Source organism: Vespa velutina, chromosome 2 (genome assembly GCF_912470025.1).
Source record: "Vespa velutina chromosome 2, iVesVel2.1, whole genome shotgun sequence".
Taxonomy (NCBI): Eukaryota; Metazoa; Arthropoda; class Insecta; order Hymenoptera; family Vespidae; genus Vespa; species Vespa velutina.
Window position 1 is genome coordinate 17,583,666 of NC_062189.1, and position 20,033 is coordinate 17,603,698.

The following is a 20,033-nucleotide window of genomic DNA, read 5'->3' on the forward strand; positions in this document are numbered from 1 at the left end:
AGCCATAATAACAGTCAATTCTGGACAATTTTCTACGTCGCAAATTAACACATTCCCTTGAGATATACGTTGTGCCACAAGAAGACATATCAATGTACATGCTTCGCTTACTGTGAAGTATAAATATAATTTTCTCAAATTTTCATTATTTTCATAAAATAATTTATTCTTCTATGTATATATAAAATAATGATCTGATTACTTCCTTGTCCTGGTGGATAACGACTTTGTGAAAATTCTGGATGGTACCAATATAAGTTGACATCATTATTAAAAAAATCTTTCACAAATGTAGGAAAATGATGGCTAAATAATGGTGGCAGAGTCATAACTTTTATAAAATAATTCGTTTCATTAATTTTGTGTTCGAAAGCATTTTTCTTTAACTTAAATTTAATATTTTTTAATGGGAAATTTGGTATTTCTAGACATTTTGATTACTGGACATAATGAAGTTAGTTAGTTCTAAAGCTAGTTAATTATACATTCAGATTGTTTCATGAAAAATAATGGTACTAAATATACTTTTCAATATTAATGAAATTACATAATACTTGATCACACGTAAATGTTTGTAAAAATATCGTATTTACATATGAATATTATAATATTACAAATGAGTAAATTTAGTTTATACAAGTTATATTTTCATTATTATTTTTATTATCTGGATAACCAGCCATTTCATAAAAACAGTACAATTTTTCTCAAAGAAACATTTGAGTCATTATATTTTAAATATCCATCATCTGTATCAGAGAGAGAAAGAGAGAGAGAGAGAGAAAAAGAGAGAGAGAGAGAGAGAGAGAGAAAGAGAGAGAGAGAGAGAGAGAGAGAAAGAGAGAGAGTGAGAGTAACATAATTATTATATTTATCCATTTCTGATAAAGAAAAACTTCCATATATATATATTTTTTTTATCTATACTATAAGCTCCTCTCTCCCTCTTTTTTATTAAATTATATTCTATAGCGGGCATCTTCAGCATCGATGGATTATTTTATAGTATACTGACAGTATGTAAATTTATTGTTATATATATATAAAAAAAAAAAAAGGAAAAAAAAAAGAAAAAAAATGAGAGAAAAGAAACTTTGTCTTGGCCAGTAATATTTGTTGTGCTTGTAATGATAGTACTACTACTTGAATTTATGCAACATTTATGTAGGATGGCACAAAATTTAATAAAGAGATGTTGCATGTCATTATTACATATATGTTCTATTACATTAATGTATATCATAAATAAACTATTTGAGCTTCGTAATGATACAGTCACATGTTTATTTCAGAAATAATAACATAATAAGTTTTATATATTTTTGTTTTTTTTTTGTTTGTTTTTTTGTTTTTTTTTTTTTTTCATTTTTTTTCATTTTTTTTTCCATAAAAGAAGTCTGTATGTTATATAGCCTGAATTTATTGATACAATTTATCAATTATTCAGCCATCAACATGACGTAATAAGCGCCTTTAAAATGCAGTCTCAAAGTATATAACACTTCTGATGAAGCATGGAGTAATCAGCCCCGCATATATCATATTCAAAATTTATATTCATTTAAATCGTCAAATATTTTGCTAATATCATTTCACATATTTAACTAAAATCTTTAACATTGCATTGTGTTGTTAATGAAAAATGTTCCATATAATTATTGCTATGTAATATTTGTGTAAGCAGAAAAATGATTTATAGTTATTTTTTTATGGTCTGCATAAACCATATATGTAGGTACGAATATGACTCATTTTTTTTTATAAGAGTTTAGTATTTTAATTATTTCTCTAAATTATTATTATTATTATTATTATTATTATTATTATTATTATTATTATTATTATTATTATTATTTTTGTTTTTTTCTCTATGAATAAAATAATATTTTTCTAAATGTATTTTACATCTGCATGACACAATGTCATTATCATTACAGTGCAATTAAAAACTCATTCTTAAAGTTTGTTTTTCTTATTACGATGTTAGCCAAAAATTGTGTTAAATCTGAAAAGAATTCATGATTTGTTCGTCAATATCCTAAAAAAAATATTTTTCATATTAAAAAATTTAATCATTAAAGTTTTATAAAATCTGATTTTTTTTGTCTTTTATCTTTCTTTTTTTTTTTTTTTTTTTTTTTTTTTTTTTTACTATAAATTTTATATATCCCTTATTAACTTATATTAACATATTTACAATCTTTATATTGAATGAATAATATATGTAAAAAGGTATGATATAAATATGAAAAAATATAATATAAATATGAAAACTAAAAATATTAAAAACTTTAATATTCTATGCGTCATCTTTCTTCTACTTACTATTAATCAAAATGTCCTATATGCTCCTGGATAACGTGCTGGTATGCTTGCAATTATATGATGCGACCAATGATTCCAACCCAAAGTCCTTGTAATTTCTATACACTTTTCATCTATTTCTTTTATTGGTTTTTCTTCATAAAAACGTGTCAATAATTTCAAATATCGTCCATAATGATTATTAATGTGTGCATGCCACAAAGATAATATAAGCACCTAAAAAAAAAAAAAAAAGAAAAACAATATATGATATGTGCTTATGTCATTTTAACAAAACAAAAATGTACCTTATTGTCAGTTGGTTCAGCAAATTTCTGTACTTCTTGCCATATGTTTGTAACACCCTCAAGTAAATGCTCATGAGAACTATTACCATCACCTTTTTTTGTACCATGGACATATAATCGTGCTAACGCACAACCTTTTTTCACTAACGCTTCTACTAATGTATTCTTTTGTTTATCCATTGTTGCTTTAATTTTGGCAGCATCAGATCGTTGATCAGTCTTTAGGCCATAGTAGGCTAATAGTTTATCCTGATCAATATTTGTAATGACAACATCTGCAACGGCTAATATTTGATTGGCAAGAGCAATAGAATTTTCAGATACATCATCATGAGGTACATGACGACGTGCTTCAGGAGAATCCAATGATGTCAACATGGCAGTATGTACAGGCAAGTGATCTGAGAAGATGTTCTTCAATTCTCCATACAATAAGTTTGCATATTCACCTGGTTCTGTTATAAAAATATTTATATTATATACACACAATTATTATTATAGAACACAATTAAACGTATTTAATTTATATTAGATACACAATATATAACATAGTGTTTACAAAATTATTATTATTATTATTATTTTTTTTTTTTTTTTTTTTTTTTTTATGAATATCTTTTGTAATTTATAAGATCATTGATAATACTTATTGCACGTCAAGGATACGAAAATATTATAATTCACTTGTAAATTATGGACAAAGTAAAACAAATGTATATTATGGACAAATCAAGAAATGGAAAGAAATATATTAAATATATTTGTAATTTAACATGCAAAAAATGTATGTGCAAATGAATTATTGAACTTGTTGACAGAGAAGGAGAAAAAAAAATCACCATTTGTATCGTACGGCGATAAGAATTGTAAATTAAATTTCAAGAAGAACATATTACAATATATATCGTAATAACTTACGTATAGATGGTGCTATATGAAGAAGCAAAACCGGGAAAAAAATATAGAAATTTATATGTCGATGAATGAAATAAAAAAATAATGTAATATTATGACTATTATGAAAACTAATATATATATATATATACATATGTATGTACATATATATATATAAACAGAGATCGTGAAAATAAAATATTGAATTACCAAGTTTTGCAAGCCATGTGCATTTTAAATCTCGTAGTGCTTCATTGTATTCATCCCATTTGGTAGTTTTTTCCTTATCTGATTTAGATGTAGCATTACTTGATTTTTTAGTAGGTTCAGATAATATGTATTTAAACGTATAGTAATCTACTTTCCTATCCAATTCATCTTTACATAATGTAATTGTACCTTGTAGATAACTACCAAGAGTAGCACCTTTGGATATCCTTGAAAGAGATAAAACAAAAATTATTTTTTTTTTTTTTAATACAAATATTTGTACATCTTTTCAATTATTCTTATTATATATGATAGGAAGTAACCAAGCAGAAAACCATTAACAGATATATTTTAAAGGCTTAAGTAAGCACATGTGTAAGAATATAATATGATACAGAAAGCAATATCAATATACATATATATATATATATATATATATATTTGTATATATATATATATATTGTTATACTATCAAAACATTTGATATTAATATAAGCTTTTCATTTCAATATTTTTTATATATTTTATCATTAACTATACTACACCTCATCAAATTTCTGAGATCAAAATTTATAAAAAAAAAGCTCATTTTTATTAAAAAAAAAAAAAAAAAAAAAAAAAAAAAAAAAAAAAAAAAAAAAAAAAAAAAATTGTGCTCAATTAATTGGTTATGAAATAGGTAAACAGCTGTTTTCATGTATTTTGAAAAATGTTCGTGCAGCAGAATGATGTATAGTGAGTCAGGGATATACAATAAGCATTATTGCATCAAAAACTGATAGGCATTTGCATTGTTATACATTTTAATAATTAGATGAATAATATTTTTTTGGCATATATCCTTAACTCTGTTTAAAGCATGTCAACTTGCAAAGAAGTTAATAAAAATAATATTATGAACTCACTTGTTTTCTGTGCTGCATTGAAAGATGAAAAAGAAGAAAGTTATATCTTAGTAGCTTTTAATAGCAAAATAATATTTGAAATATTTTAAACTCGATTTTTTTTTTTTTTAAATAATATTTGAAATATTTTAAACTCGATTTTTTTTTATCAAGTATCAAGATCAGCTGTAAATAAAAATTGATAAAAGTAGGGCTATCAAAAAGTGGACGATAATCCACTTATTTCAGAGAAAATTATTGTAATGCGTGCTTAAAAAGATCAACATATATGTACATATATGTACATATATATATATATATATATATATATATATATATATATACATACACACATATGTGAAGAAATAAAAGTAAATCCAAGCTATTGTTTGAATAAATATTTGATCTCGGATACTTGATCTTCTTTTTTGTCTTTTTTCTTGTTGTAAATTTTTTTTTGATGTGTGTGTGTGTGTTGTGTGTGCATACATATAAAACATAATTATCAATCATCTCAGTAAAAAACGTTTGCATATAGATAACTAATTCTCTATGGCAAAAGTGAGCAACTGATGGTCAACGGGTTACATATATAGTTTGCGCTCCTATTTACTTACCTTATTTGGTGATAAAACTCATGAGCTACACTGTTTTTGTTTCTGTCTATTTATGAATAATTGGTTTAAATAATGATTAATAAATTTATATAAGTAATGAAGAAACGGATTGATTGATGGTGAGAGGAATTGTACGGCTCGCACCGGAAAAAAAGTTGCTCACCTTTGCTTTATGGTATATTAATAATTTTTTATCATCTTCATTGAGTAAGAAACAAAATTGTAATCGCTTTGTATTTAACTATATATCACATTATGTAAAATGAATAGAGTGTAAATACTTACTTGCTTTCATTTAACATAGGCGCAACAAATAAGGGAAGAATATGCCCAGGTGGAACAGATGCGGCAACCATCTTTTTTCCACCAATCATTGCCTGAGATTGACTGGCATAAATATCAAGTATTATCGGATTATTAAGTTTTTGACTCAAAAGCAAAGGCATATCTGTTAATCTGTCTAATAATTCTTTCTTTTCGTGACGTACATGCATCTTCAATGTATAGTCACCCTTTTCCAATTTTTGAATAGTGTACTACGATCATAATATCTTATTATTTTTTCGTTTTCTTTCTTCTTTCTTTTTCTAATTTTTTATATTATACAATTTCTACTTATATTGATATTTATATATACTTACCTTAGATGGATATGCATCACCACAGGCAACAAGTTGTTTGTTGTTATCATATATCATCCACATTTGACTCTCATATTCACTCTCATACAGCAAATTACTAAGTAGTGCAGCATTTGGCGTAACTTCAGTTGCTTTTGCTGAATGGAATGTGTATGTTAATTGTAATTCATAAATTTGTCTGGTTGGTGGAATAATGTCACGATTTCGTAAAGGAATAACTTTTGAATCCGTCGGTCTGAAATTATAAAGGTAAATATAATAACGACAATTAACGATTCACAATTATTATAGAACATGATTAATAAAAATAATATGTCACACCATACTTTAAAATTTGTACAGATGATTTAAGAGTAACGCATGGTACAACTTCTTCAATTCTTAAAGAACTTCGTATTTCTAAGCGATTTATACCATCGCCCGATTGCATTGTTAAGTTACCATTTATTATACGAATACCATGAAATTCTATTGAGTAATCTATTAACATATCCCCTAAACTTGCCCAATATTTTGCAATAACAACTTCCACAATCAAACCACCCTAGACATAAAATTCATATTGTTGAAATGCATATCAAAAAGACAAATCAACAACTTTTAGAAACATATTAAATTGTATGATAAAGGAATAAATAAATATTAACAATACCTCAACAGCAAATGGTTGAACACATTCTGTTTGTGGTGTAACTCCTATCATTTTATTAACTTCAAGTGTTTTACATGCTAATCGTGGTTTCAATTGAATAGTATGAAGTACAAATCTGCTGGTCTTGTCCTTTTCTGTACTCCTTAACTTGAGAACTATAATTTAAATTGAGTTATTGCTATTATACATTGACATAAAAAACAATTTTGAATTTATTTTACCTGCCCATGTGGCATCCTCGGGAACGAGAATAAAATGACGCTTGATTGTATTTGGTTTAAATAAAACATTTGTATATATTAGATCAGGGAGAAGAGCTGTTTTTGGCAGTACCATTGGTTGCACTACCGTGATAGGAATTTGGAACACTGGCCCTTTTGCAATATTGGTTACATCATAAGCTCTAACGCTGAAATTTTTATCAAGAAAAAAAAAAAATGATATATAGTATACGTTTCGCCAGATAAATATTCAATGCTACATATATGGCTTTATATATGTACTTAATACAAAACAAAAATTGTTTACTTTCTCACCTTGTAGCATGAACACCTTCTGGCAAATTAGAACCATCGATACTAATTGAGAAAGCACGGGGCATATGCATTAGGTCAAGATGCGTTGGAAATCGAGCCCAAGATGCCTCGCACACCAAAGTCAATTTTAAATTAAAATCAATTTTACGTGATGGATCTGTGATGTTTAAAAAATTGTATACTTTTAATTATATATATATATGTATATATATAAAAAAAAAAGAAAAGAATTTATAATAAAATTATACCGGTGTTTTCACTATCAAGGAATACTGGTTCAACAGTAACTGGATAATCTTTCGGCCGATCAATAACACCGATTCTCATATGAATTCCTTTCGAATTATGTGCGGTACAACTGATTGAAAATCTGACATCTCTTTCTGGTGCATCGCAATAGGCAACAAGATTATCAAATGCACGTTCAACTTGCAATAAGCCTGAACCTTGTGCAAATGGATCCAAAGTTGATATGTATAAAGCAGTATTTTCAAGAGCTCTTTTGATACTATATGGGGAATATGGACAACCTTTAGCTATAAGTCCAGATATAAGCACCGCTGTAATATGTATAAATAAATATATATATACATATATATATGTGTGTATGAACAATTAACATATGTATTTAGAAAAAGAAAGGATAATATTTCAAAATATATAATTTCTAAATATAAATAAATTTTATAGAGACATATTAGTCATACATACCAATGGCACCAGTAACATGTGGACTGGCCATGCTTGTACCATTCATAAGTTGACTTTTTCTTAATGTAAAATTAGGAACACTCGTAATAGCTCCACCAGGAGCACATACAGTAACACCAAAACCACCATCTATCATTGGACCACGAGAAGACCATGTGTATGGCATACCAGGCATTTTTTCTCTTAGAGAGTATTCAGCCACCATCATATCAGGTGAAACATAAGCACCAACACTAATAATACTGTTTGAATTGATGTCTGGTGGTGTTCCTATAGCACAATTAAAGACAATTAATTTAATATTATATAAATATAACATATATACAAATTTAATGACATTAGTTATTGTTTCCATACCAATAGTACATAACGCTGGTCCAAGATTTCCAGCAGATGCAACCCATGTTATACCATACTTATCAATAACTTCGTTCATTAATTCTCCTATTCGTCCTGCATTAGACCAATGAGCATGTTCACCATAACTCATATTTATAAGATGAATTTTTTCTTTTCTACGCTGCATGATGTTTATCATTGCCCTTACTATTGCTGTTCCTGTTTCCATAGTGCCTATTCGTCCATCTCCTACTGTTAGTGAAATTATTTGAGCACCAGGTGCTACACCATTTAATTCCGGGTTTTCAGGAAAATAAGCTGCTGCTATTGAAGCTACATGCGTTCCATGACTTGCTAAAATATATCAAGTTAAATGAAATTTATATTCATTGAATGATTACTATTGAATAAATTAAAGACATTAATTACTTACAACAAAGACTAACTATTTCAAGTGTATTTCCTTCATCATGAACATTAATGCTAACATTTAACTGATCTTCTTGAGTTAGAGGAGCATATTCTTTCGTCAAAGAATATTCTCCAAGATAAACACCAGATTCTAAATCACCTTGTTCAGAAGTATCAATGCACGCTCTATAATAATAATAATAAATAAATAAATAAATAAATATATAATATTATTATTTATTTTGAGATATAATTACCTCCACATTTCACCATCATGAAAAACAACAACATCATACGTAGGTCCAGAATCTGAATATTTTTTTTCTGCATTAATGAGTACTTCTACTCTAGCTTCTAATTCCTCTTTTTGTAATTTTTCTTCTAAGGTGGATAATTGTGGATTCTTGGCCTCAAATTCCTATATATTTCAAATATTAATTATAAACATAAAATTTTTATTTTGTAGAAACAAAATATAATAAAATTAAAAGAAAAAAAAAAAAATATATATATATATATATATATATATATATATATATAGGGAGAAAAATTAAATACACACACACACACACACACACACACAGACATGCATAAGAGAAGACAATAGCTATCTATCAGAGTAGTCCAATTTCTCTATCAAACTACATATTATGTAATGTCATCAATAGCTTTACATCACTTCAAACTGCCAAATATAAATAGCATTAGACACCAATCACTGTAGCTTGTTGTGAAACAGCCGTCCTAATTACATGGTTTAACATACAACACTATCTTTGGATCACATGGTCTAAAATTCTAATTACAACAGTGGTTCATTAAATGTATACTTATAATAATTCATTCAACAAATTTTCTAATGTTAAAAATTGATTTTAAAATTCTAAACGTTATATTATTATCTTCGATTATAAAAAAAGAAAAACAAAAAAAAAAAAAAAAAAAAAAAAAAAAAAAAAAAATTTAATTAAAACAACCGTTTTGTTGATACTCTCAATGATTCTTATGCAAATCAATTTTTGATTTATATCTGTAATTATTCATAATAAAATAAAAAAAGAAAGAAATAAAAGGAGAAACAATAAAAAAAAATATTACTTGTAACGCTCTACTAGCTTCTGCAAGTGCAGCTTTTTGTCCATCGTCCCAAAATTTTTTTTTTCTTTCCGCTGTAATTCTGTCTTTTAATTTGCCAGGATATAATGTAAATACATTTTTTATCCCGATATGATATTCACCACTTGGATTATTCCAATTTGTAGGGACCTTTAAATAAAAACTTGAAATGTAAGTTTCACATTTCATTTCAATTTCTTAAAAAAAAATCAAATTAAATACCTTTAATTTACGACCAGTGATACCATTTATATATCCATCCGGAGCCTGTACAATTTTGCTTGTGTCAACATCGCCGGCACCGCTGCAGTCAAATCTTTCAATTATTTTTGTTTTTCCATCCGAGGTCACCTGAAATTAATGATTACACTTGTACATCGTCATTACTTTCTATCACACGGCAAATAATAATTATCCAACTTTCGAGAATCAAGAATAGAACAAAAAAAAGAAAAAAAAAAAAAAAAGAAAAAAGATAAAAGGAAGAAAAATCTTAGCAAAATATTTTACAACTTTGCGATGAATCAACAATATTAACAGACAAGTGATATATATATATATATATATATATATATATATATATGTGTGTAATCAAAATTAAGCCTAAAATAAGAAAAACAAACAATGACTTTGCATGATAAAGTTCAATGACAATGACCATCCCGACTAATGTTTGTATAAGTTGTACATTTCAAAAACAAGATTCTTGTAATTTGAGTAACTAAACAAAATGTTCAGTATTAAGGATAGGTTGAATATGTGCCAAAATGAAGAAGAAAAAAAAAGAAAAAAAAAAAAAAAGAAAAGAAAAAAAAAGCAAAAACAAAATAGAAAGAGATTCATCAATAGCAATAAAGTTATACAAAGAAGACAATGGAAGCGCGAATGGAACGTAATCAAGAGTGGGAAAACTAAATATATGGGTTTGGCGGTATTATTTCGAAAATAAAATAAAATGGTGTAAGAGCGTCTAACCGAGGCGTGTCTTTGTGTGTTGACTGTTCTCACCTGCATACCCGGTGCTCCAGGATCGACACCGGAATCGAGAATAGCAATAATGACGCCTCGTCCATCGTATTCGGGATATTTCGTGAGAAATTGAGTGACACCTGTTTCTTTTTTAGGCAGTAGGCCCCACACAGGAAAATTACAGTCAATGATGTCTGCCATGTTTCAAATGCCACTGCCACCGTTACTGCAGAAAAACCACTTGAGATGTTTCCTTTGTACTGCCACTGCCTTTATATATCAATCAAAAAATAGGTTCTGCGCCTGCGTGTGCAGATACGAACAAACGGACGAGAAGACAAACCGAAGAGAAATTTGAACATTTTTTGGAGGTTAACTTATCGACTGTAGGTATAAAGATGTGATCTTATAATTTTCTTTTTCTTTTTTTTTTCTTTTTTTCTTTTTTTTTTTTTTTTTTTTAACAAACGACAAATCATAATTAAAATGATCATTAACATTTGATATATCCATCGTTATGTTTCATTTTAACAGTATGAATTTTACATTTATTCGCCGTTTAATTCAAACAGATAAATCTAAATTACGAGCCAGATCGTATATGTATTTACATATAACTGCATATAGATGGCAACATCTATACTACGTCAATAATCATTTAGTGGTGGTAATCATACGCGATATCGTGATCACTTAGGAAGGCTACCGTTTATATTTGCGTTACGCGTCGGGAGCCAACTATTTCCGAGGTTATGTTCGTTTGAGTTGTGTTTTGAAAAATGCACGATCCACCTACGGTTTCTCTGTTCCGCATAGGAAACCATATCGATGTGTTGGCACTCTAATGAGAACAGTGATCAAAATATATTGAAGTGCGACATGTGCAATACAAAAGCATGGTCATCACCCAGAGAAAGATGAAACAGCTTGCCCTATCCATCGTTTGTATTATTCTAGGTATGTTGTTTCCTTTAATTCTTTTTTTTTTCCTTTTCTCTGAGGAAATATATAAAAATTTATCGTTGAATAATAATCAATGCCATTTCAATCGTTCGAACTTTCCGATCGTAGATGTTATCGCTTATATGTATCTTCATTCGCAAGAATTAAATTCATTTCGATATTGTTATGAGATATTCGTTTGCATAATCGTATAATTGTTTTCGCGATCGTACGATTACGAACGAAGACAAAGTATGAGAAGCTAACGAAATAACAATGAAGCAAGCCAACAAATCTTTAATGTCAATGACAAAATAACAATGAATCGTACTCTTTTCGTTCGACTATATTATTTATTTCTAAGGGCAAAGTAATACTGAAGAAAAAAAAAAAATAAATAAAAATAAAAATAAAAATAAAAAAAAAAATAATAATAATAAAAAAAAACAAAAATAACTAAATAAAAAAAATAAAAAAGAAATACGATAAATAAGAACGATAGTTGAACAGCATAATGGTAGAAAGCCAATTGAAATTTTTCTTATAATTTTCGTATTTTTTTAGATCGATTGTTTTTTTTTTTTCTTTTTTTTTCTTTTTTCCTCTTTTTTTCCTCAAGTAGTCGTAATAACATATCGATAATCAAAATTAGATACCAATTTGTAACATGTCGACATGTTTTAAGTATCGGATACTTAAAACGTATCTTCATACTTACAGATAAGAACCTATATTTTGTAATACGCGAGCAATACGAATTCTCTTGCATCCTACGTCGCATAAAGAATTTATCTATCGGCAAATTTCGCGCCAAATTTTGTTTTCGCATTAATCGAGAAAAAAAAAAGAAAAAAAAAAAAAAAAGACAAGAAAAAGATTCGTAAATATTCTAAAAATAAATTCGATAACGTCGATTAAATTCATATTATAATCCTAACAGTCGAATTTCAACAAAATAGTTTCGATATAAATACGAACTGATTTTTAGACTATTAACGACTTTTTCATAACTTTTTCGCGCGAAAATACAAAGTCACGTATTTCGACGAACTTTTTTTCACGATACACCAAGCGCAGTTCTCCGGCTTCGTTTATTAAACTTTCAACATTGTTTCTAACCCGAATGAAAATTGTGTACGAGTATGAAAAAAAAAAAAAAAAAAAAAAAAAAAAAAAAGAAAAGAAAAAAAATAAACGAAGTTTACAAAGTAATAATAATTGAAAAAAAAAAAAAGAAAAAAAAATCCTTACAGTTCTAGGATTCTACAAAGGTTTGGTAAGTACAGAAGTCGAAGAAGATTATTCTCCGTCTCGGCAAAACATAAACAAGGTGGAACGTATCAGGAAGTTTCAAAAAAAAAATGAAAATGAATTGCTACTAGAGAAGATCGAAGGTCGAGATGAATATGGTGGTAGACTTATTGGCAATAACGATATCAAGGATATCGAGGAGGCTAAAATTCGTATACGGGAGCTCGAAGGTAAATTACGTCATCTCGAAGCGAAGATCGAGAATCGGGTGCCGAAGGATTTTCCTACGGTGAAGTTCCTCAATTATAAAAATCGTAAAAGGATATTGGTTACCGGTGGAGCTGGTTTCGTTGGTTCACATTTGGTAGATCGATTGATGTTGGCCGGTCATGAAGTTATAGTTGTGGATAATTTTTTTACTGGACGAAAGAGAAATGTCGAGCACTGGGTCGGCCATGAGAATTTCGAATTGGTACATCACGACATCGTAAGGCCATTGTATTTGGAAGTTGATGAGATCTATCATTTGGCCAGTCCAGCCAGTCCACCCCATTACATGTTGAATCCTGTTAAAACAATTAAAACTAATACGCTTGGTACTATAAATATGTTAGGTATGTATGTATGCATCGTGTTTTTTTTTTTTTTTTTTTTAACGTGTCTTATTACGAGTAGAGATTATCGACGATAGAATATACAATATAATGTAATCTTTGAAAAAAAAATTTATAGGACTCGCCAAGCGAGTTGGAGCACGTGTATTAATTGCCAGTACGTCTGAAGTTTATGGGGATCCTAACGAGCATCCCCAGATGGAGACTTACTGGGGTCACGTTAATCCTATCGGTAGGTTTCTCTTTATTATTATTATTATTATTATTATTATTATTATTATTATTATTATTGTTATTATTATTATTATTATTTTGTAATTAATTTAATGAGGGAAATGAATGTTCAACGTTACGTAAAAAAAAACGCTTTGGCACGCTTTCATTTCAGTTATTTTTTCTTTCTTTCTTTCTTTTTTTTTTCTTTTTTTTTTTTTTTTTTTTTTTTTTTTTTTTTTTCTTTTTTTCTTTTATGTAATATATCCATTCAGGTCCAAGAGCGTGCTATGACGAAGGGAAAAGAGTTGCCGAAACTTTAAGTTACGCCTACATGAGACAAGAAGGTGTGTCGGTACGAGTAGCACGAATTTTTAATACTTTTGGACCAAGAATGCACATGAACGATGGACGGGTCGTATCAAATTTTATTCTTCAGGCTTTGCAAAACGACTCGATCACCATTTATGGTAATGGAAAGCAAACAAGATCTTTTCAGTATGTCACAGATTTGGTAGATGGATTGGTTGCCTTAATGGCTTCTAATTACACGTTGCCCGTAAATATCGGCAATCCGGTTGAACACACCATCGAAGGTAAAGGAAAAACTTTGTAAATTATCTAAAAAAAAAAAGAAAAAAAAAGAAAAAGAAAAAAAAATGAAAGAAAAAGAAAAAATAAACTTAACATTAACGTGCTTCTTTTTTTTTTTTTTCTTCTTCTCGATTCTTACAGAATTCGCCTTTATTATAAAGGATTTAGTTGGTGGTACTAGTAAAATAGTTGAACTTGCCGCGGTAGAAGACGATCCACAAAGAAGAAGGCCAGATATTAGCAGAGCAAAAAAATATTTAAATTGGCAACCGAAAGTTCCTTTAGCCGAAGGTTTGAAAAAAACTATCATGTATTTTGCGAAAGAATTGCAAAGAACGATGCACTCGCAAAAGGATAGTATTAAACATTCATCTTATAAAAATGATCATGATATAATAGATCATCTCTAAGAGTATGATTCGTTGTTACATTCGTAAAAACCCTATCTTAATAAGTGACAGAAGTTATAGTCACTGAGTCATGGACCACTATGTGCCAAAAGATTCCCCGTCCAATTCTGGATTCTACGAAAATTTAGAAATTAATTGACACAGAATTATACCTAATTACAGATGAAATCTTATCAATATGGAATTGCACCTTTTAATGCGACTAACATAAAAATCGATTAAGATTTAATTAATATTATTTTGTAACTCCGACGAAATATTATCTTTTCATTTGTTCTTTTTGTTTTGTTTTGTTATTTATTATTGCAAATAATATATATATATATATATATATATATATATATATATAATATATATATATATAATATATATATATATATTATTCGCAATAATAAATATATATATATATATATATATTTATTTATTATTGCAAATAATATATATATATATATAAATATAAATGCCTACTCTTGGATTAGCTAAGATGATCAAATTTTCTCTCTGTCTTTTTACTCTGTGTCATTTTGTTTCTTCTATGATTAATTAACTCAAATACATATTTACATTTCACACGTGTTTATTGTGTTCTTCGACGTCAATAATACACAACAACGCTTAAAGTTAAATGCTACACAATACTAGTCCCATCGATTTTCTTGGGATACATACATATACATGTATATATAGTATATATAATTTTAACGATATAACAATCGTAATGAATTATCATGTGATAAATAATACACGAACTGCTTATTTTACTTATCTATTGATTAAATAGATAAGTATAATATATATATATATATAGATTGATTTTATTTTAATTCTTTTCCTCCATTGTTCTAATAATAAGATCGCGCGAAAGTAATTTTTGTATTATCGTTATAATCCTTCTATCGTGTGATATATACGATATTATATATATATATATACACATGCAGACATATATGTATATACGTAAATGTATAGCATAAATCAAAATTTGAAGTACCTTTCGAGAGATGCTGTCTCTTTGAAAAATTAGATAAGTAATATTTACTTTCATTTGACATTAATGTCCTCAACGATGTTACTCCGAATATTGATTTTCTACGATTATAAACGATGAAACTGTAATGAAACGGCGCAAAGGAAATTGGGAAAGTAATTTTATACGTTAAGTGTAATTGAACACTAAAAACAACAACAAGTATGTGTGATCATAGTAAATCTGTAAAAAAAAGAAAAAGAAAAAGAACGAAAAGAAAAAAAAAACATTTCCCCGTTTGCCATCACCAATATATATTACGAAATAATTTATTATTATGATATAAACAACGTATGAAAAAAAAAAAAAAAAAAAAAAAAAAAAAATTTAAAAGAGAGAAAAACTGTGTAAAATAGTTAAAATCAAATTAATTTATTGTTTTTATATATTATATCGTCAAACTTGTAGGAATATCAAATTATCGTAAACTTGGATATTTCTACTAATGCTAACTTACATTTAAATATTACCGACTAATTAGATTAATAACAATAATTTGTATGTACATTTATTCAAAATATATATATATATATATATATATATATATACATATATATATATATATATTTTTTTTTTGCGTTACTGTGTCAATTTTACGCGCTTAATGATTGTTCCATTGTTTTTTCCATATATACATGTTTATAAATTATACGAGTATATTCTAATGGGGGAGGGGGTGAAAAAAAAGAAAAAAAAAATTATATATAATATATCCAAGGTGTGACTAGTCTTCGTAAAAATAAATAAAATATTTCAAAGATCTTTATAAATCGTTGTAAATACTGTTTCTATTTTTTTTTTCTTCCTTTGTAGTTATAAATTAAAATATTTCAGAAGAGAAAAAGAAAACCAGAAAAATACAGATTCGAAGCCGATTCTTTTTAATACCAATTAGTCCTTCTTTATTAGATAGTAAAAAATGTTACGGACTTGTAGTTTAACAATTTCCAAAAGGAAAGAAAAAATATATTAGTTCGAAAAGTGTCTCGGGGAAAAAAAAAAAAAGTAATCGATTTTTACAAATCATCTTTGAAGAAATTTTGGCCCACCTTATTATATCATTTGATCGAACGATATCGTGATAATGGTTGTTTTACATTACGTTATCTTGTATATCAAAGAGAGAGAGAGACAGAGAAAGATATAGATGGACAGGATAGATAGATAGATAGATAGAGAGAGAGAGAAAGAGAGAGAAATCTTTTACATTTCATAGACATAGAGCATATGTATACGTACATATATACACATACATACACATACACAGACATCATGCTATAAGAAATAACCGGAGACTTCCCTTACGCAATATATCTCAGATTATTTTTTTTCTCTATCTCTGTCTGTATCTCTCTCTCTCTCTCTCTCTCTCTTGGTTGAAGCTGATCAGACTAGATAATATTATAATTCCGTCGTGGACGATGAGCACGTAGATATCTCATGATACGGATTTCAGGACGAGCTTGTGAAGAATCATTCGTGCCCGTTTAGATCGCATTTGAAGGGCCGATTGAACGTAATGGGTGACGCGTGGGCTCTCTGACAGGGCGCGCGTGGTCGTCCTGTCTCTTAAGAAAGAGAAGACTATATGCAGAAGATAACTTGTACGACAAGGAGAACGATAGAGAAAAGAGAGAGAGAGAGAGAGAGAGAGAGAGAGAGATGGAAGAACGAGACGATGCGATTCTTAACGATAATCATCGCATCCGGGATATGTATCACAACTACACTCGACGAATGAATACCAAAATGTCCGAAAGGTGAAGACTATGAAATATTTCAAGTCGACATAATTGACTACAAGATAAGAGAATCGCCTTCTTTTCTTTTTTTTTTTTTTTTTTTTTTTTTTTTTTTTTTTTTTTTTTTTTTTTTTTTTTTTTTTTTTTTTTTTTTTTTTTTTACTTTGACCAATCTTAAAACCACGTCGGAGTTTTAATTCTCTATATAACGTCACGTTATAGTATATTCAAAAGTTACACAATCATATATATATATTCGTATTCTTCAAATTTTATTTCGTCATTTTTCCGATCGATTATATTACAATCGTTAATCGCATATACTAAAGGTTTAATATTTTCCAAGAATAATTATAAGTTATATTGCAAATTATTTAAATGTTCGTTTGTTTGGTTTTGTTTGTTTCTTCTTCTTTTTTTTTTTTTTTTTCTACTCAGACATGATACAAAACTCGATTATGAGACGATTAATGAGATTCATTATAGGAAATAATATTGTTTCCCGAACGAATTTTCTGATTCGAGATCGATAAAACTATACTCGGATAATTATCTCATATCATAGTAATTATCGATTCAATGTATGTATTTAAATATTATCAAAGGAACTTCCTGTTTGTTAATGGGAGAAACGGTCGATCGACGTCATCGGAGTAATAACACTTACTATTTATTTGCCGGTGGTCCAACGGCATGTGATTCGATCTCTCTTACCTCCAACTGAGACATCGGATATTCAGGTAACGTAAGTTTAGTTCGAATAAAAAAAAGAAAAAAAAAAAAAAAAAAAAAAAAAAAAGAAAAGGAAAAAATAAACGCAAAATTTATCGTCGTCATTAATATATTACGTAAGTAGAGCTACATTTTTTAAGACTGAAATTTTCTACGTTCTCAATATTCTAACATTCGAAGAAAACGATTAGAATCTGCTCGTTGTTTTGCAATAAAGAAAAGAACGTGCCTCTTAACAGATAGATTATGTATTTTCTTCGTAAATTCATTTCTTAGAGAAATATAGGTGGATTACCTAGACCCGCATTGGAAAAGTTGTCTCTCAGTAAATCGGCTAAGAGATCGGCACTGCGGTATTTCTTTTCAGTAGAAATTTACATTATAGATTCAACATGTCCGTTACGTGCAGGTGTCCATCTCCGCTTTTGTGCTTCCATTATGCATAATGCAGCGAAGCTTCTCTTGTTGGCTGCACCGTCGTGTCACGGATTCGAAGAGGGTCGGACTACTCGACATACATTCCCATACATGACGTTTTATACCTATATCTTTTTGTATTTTATATGTCTACCGTGTTGATCCGTTAGAAAGATGAAAGCAAATAAAAAAGGACGAAATTCTTGACGAATTAAAATCGATCTTCTTTTCTTTTTTTCCTCCTTCTTCTTCTTCTTCTTCTTCTTCTTCTTCTTCTTTTTCTCCTCTTTTTCTTTTTTGCATGTCATTTGCATTAAAAAAGCGTGACGACGTTTAAAATTATTCCACAATGCATCACGTAGTACTATTGTAATTTAAATCCAATGATAATATTTGACGAACGTTTATAATAATTATTAACAGAATAATAAATGTGGTACGATGTTCGAGAGATCGTCGGACTCTTAAATTCTCTTTCACCACTTTGACGGCTCGCAATGGCGCTATGATAATTAAAGTCTCCTTGATCACGCGTAAGTCCTCCTCACTCGTTGCGCTCTATGTAATAACGATGCTCAGATACATTTGTCAGGAGATAATTACATGGCAAATGATGGTTTCAAGCCGTAGCTTGACGGTAACGTTTAATTCGTGTTCAGGATATTTATCTGTTTTTATCATTCTAAATGATCATAACCATATCTAATGGGGAAGACAAAAAAAAAAAAAAAAAAGAAAAAAAAAAAGCACGAACGTATGAATCTATAAAGATATTTCTAGATTTTTTTTTTCTTTTTCTTCTTTTTTTTCCTTTTCTCAATGAAAATAATCTTATCGATTATCGAAAGAGATTATTAAACTGCGAGAAATAAAAATTGATGAAAGAGAAGTTGATTCCGGAATATATTCGTTCAAATCACCTTCTTCACAAGTTAAATATAAACGATTAAAAATAGCCAATCAAGGAGAGATACTAAAGGAAAGTAGTAGGGAAGCTACGTGATCACACTGTGATGAGACACTTCAACATTGTGTTGTAGTCGACGTTCTTGTACTGGGACGAGCGTGCCAGTATGAGAGAAAAAACAATGAAGTGGCGTCGCGACGCCATGAAACGTTCCACTCAAATTGTCGTGCTCCATCTCGTCCCCCTCCTGCCCCACACTCTAATTGGCTATTTTCAACGATTTACACCGCGAATAAATTAGCCACATTCGTACTTAACAGTCTATCATCATTCGAGTTATCCATAGAGTTCTAATGATCTCACCTAACGGGAATGACTACCTTGCCTATTGATAATAAAAACGACAAATGTATGGGGCTTTAAATATTCTAAAAGTACGTTATAGAAAGTACTTACTCAATATTATACTTTACGAGAGAAGAATATGTAAGAGATTTATAATCTTTAAGATGCTCGTTCTTGTAACTTTTACGATACTTTGATATAATATACGAGCTAAAGAGATATAAAATAGGTTTAATACTCCGTTCTA

The 20,033-nt window shown here is 28.7% G+C and overlaps 2 protein-coding genes across 4 annotated transcripts; one reads left to right on the plus strand and one right to left on the minus strand.

The window, feature by feature from the left end:
• Window positions 1–1,867: 1,867 nt before the first annotated feature.
• On the minus strand, window positions 1,868–13,331 carry LOC124957912 (tripeptidyl-peptidase 2). Of its 3 annotated transcripts, none has more exons than XM_047515447.1 (20): window positions 13,119–13,331; window positions 10,632–10,818; window positions 9,846–9,974; window positions 9,606–9,773; window positions 8,765–8,925; window positions 8,530–8,693; window positions 8,115–8,450; window positions 7,758–8,027; window positions 7,295–7,606; window positions 7,047–7,203; window positions 6,732–6,919; window positions 6,511–6,665; window positions 6,185–6,402; window positions 5,859–6,093; window positions 5,503–5,753; window positions 4,622–4,633; window positions 3,717–3,943; window positions 2,613–3,067; window positions 2,326–2,541; window positions 1,868–2,038 (listed from the first exon to the last, which is right to left on the minus strand). In XM_047515447.1, the coding sequence occupies exons 2-19, from the start codon at window positions 10,791–10,793 to the stop codon at window positions 2,332–2,334; spliced, it is 3,810 nt and encodes a 1,269-aa protein (XP_047371403.1). In that variant the 5' UTR covers window positions 10,794–10,818; window positions 13,119–13,331; the 3' UTR covers window positions 1,868–2,038; window positions 2,326–2,331. The 3 variants fall into 3 exon arrangements, with proteins under 3 accessions (XP_047371403.1, XP_047371402.1, XP_047371404.1); XM_047515446.1 differs by having other exon boundaries at window positions 1,868–2,005; window positions 13,119–13,330; XM_047515448.1 differs by lacking the exon at window positions 4,622–4,633 and having other exon boundaries at window positions 1,868–2,005; window positions 13,119–13,329.
• Window positions 11,261–14,921, plus strand: LOC124957914 (UDP-glucuronic acid decarboxylase 1). Its single transcript, XM_047515449.1, has 5 exons — window positions 11,261–11,549; window positions 12,788–13,399; window positions 13,518–13,631; window positions 13,888–14,208; window positions 14,348–14,921. Exons 1-5 carry the CDS (start codon window positions 11,489–11,491, stop codon window positions 14,614–14,616), a joined length of 1,377 nt encoding a protein of 458 aa, XP_047371405.1. The 5' UTR covers window positions 11,261–11,488; the 3' UTR covers window positions 14,617–14,921.
• The last annotated feature ends 5,112 nt before the right edge of the window (window positions 14,922–20,033 follow it).

Coding starts and splice junctions, on each gene's coding strand:
- LOC124957912 (XM_047515447.1), bottom strand. CDS start 10,793: ATGGCAGACATCATTGACTGTAATTTTCCTGTGTGGGGCCTACTGCCT. Junction 7,607..7,757: donor ACATGTTACTGGTGCCATTG/GTATGTATGACT, acceptor TACATATTACAG/CGGTGCTTATATCTGGACTT. Junction 6,403..6,510: donor TTCAACCATTTGCTGTTGAG/GTATTGTTAATA, acceptor TTTTATGTCTAG/GGTGGTTTGATTGTGGAAGT.
- LOC124957914 (XM_047515449.1), top strand. CDS start 11,489: ATGGTCATCACCCAGAGAAAGATGAAACAGCTTGCCCTATCCATCGTT. Junction 11,550..12,787: donor CATCGTTTGTATTATTCTAG/GTATGTTGTTTC, acceptor AAATCCTTACAG/TTCTAGGATTCTACAAAGGT. Junction 14,209..14,347: donor GGTTGAACACACCATCGAAG/GTAAAGGAAAAA, acceptor CGATTCTTACAG/AATTCGCCTTTATTATAAAG.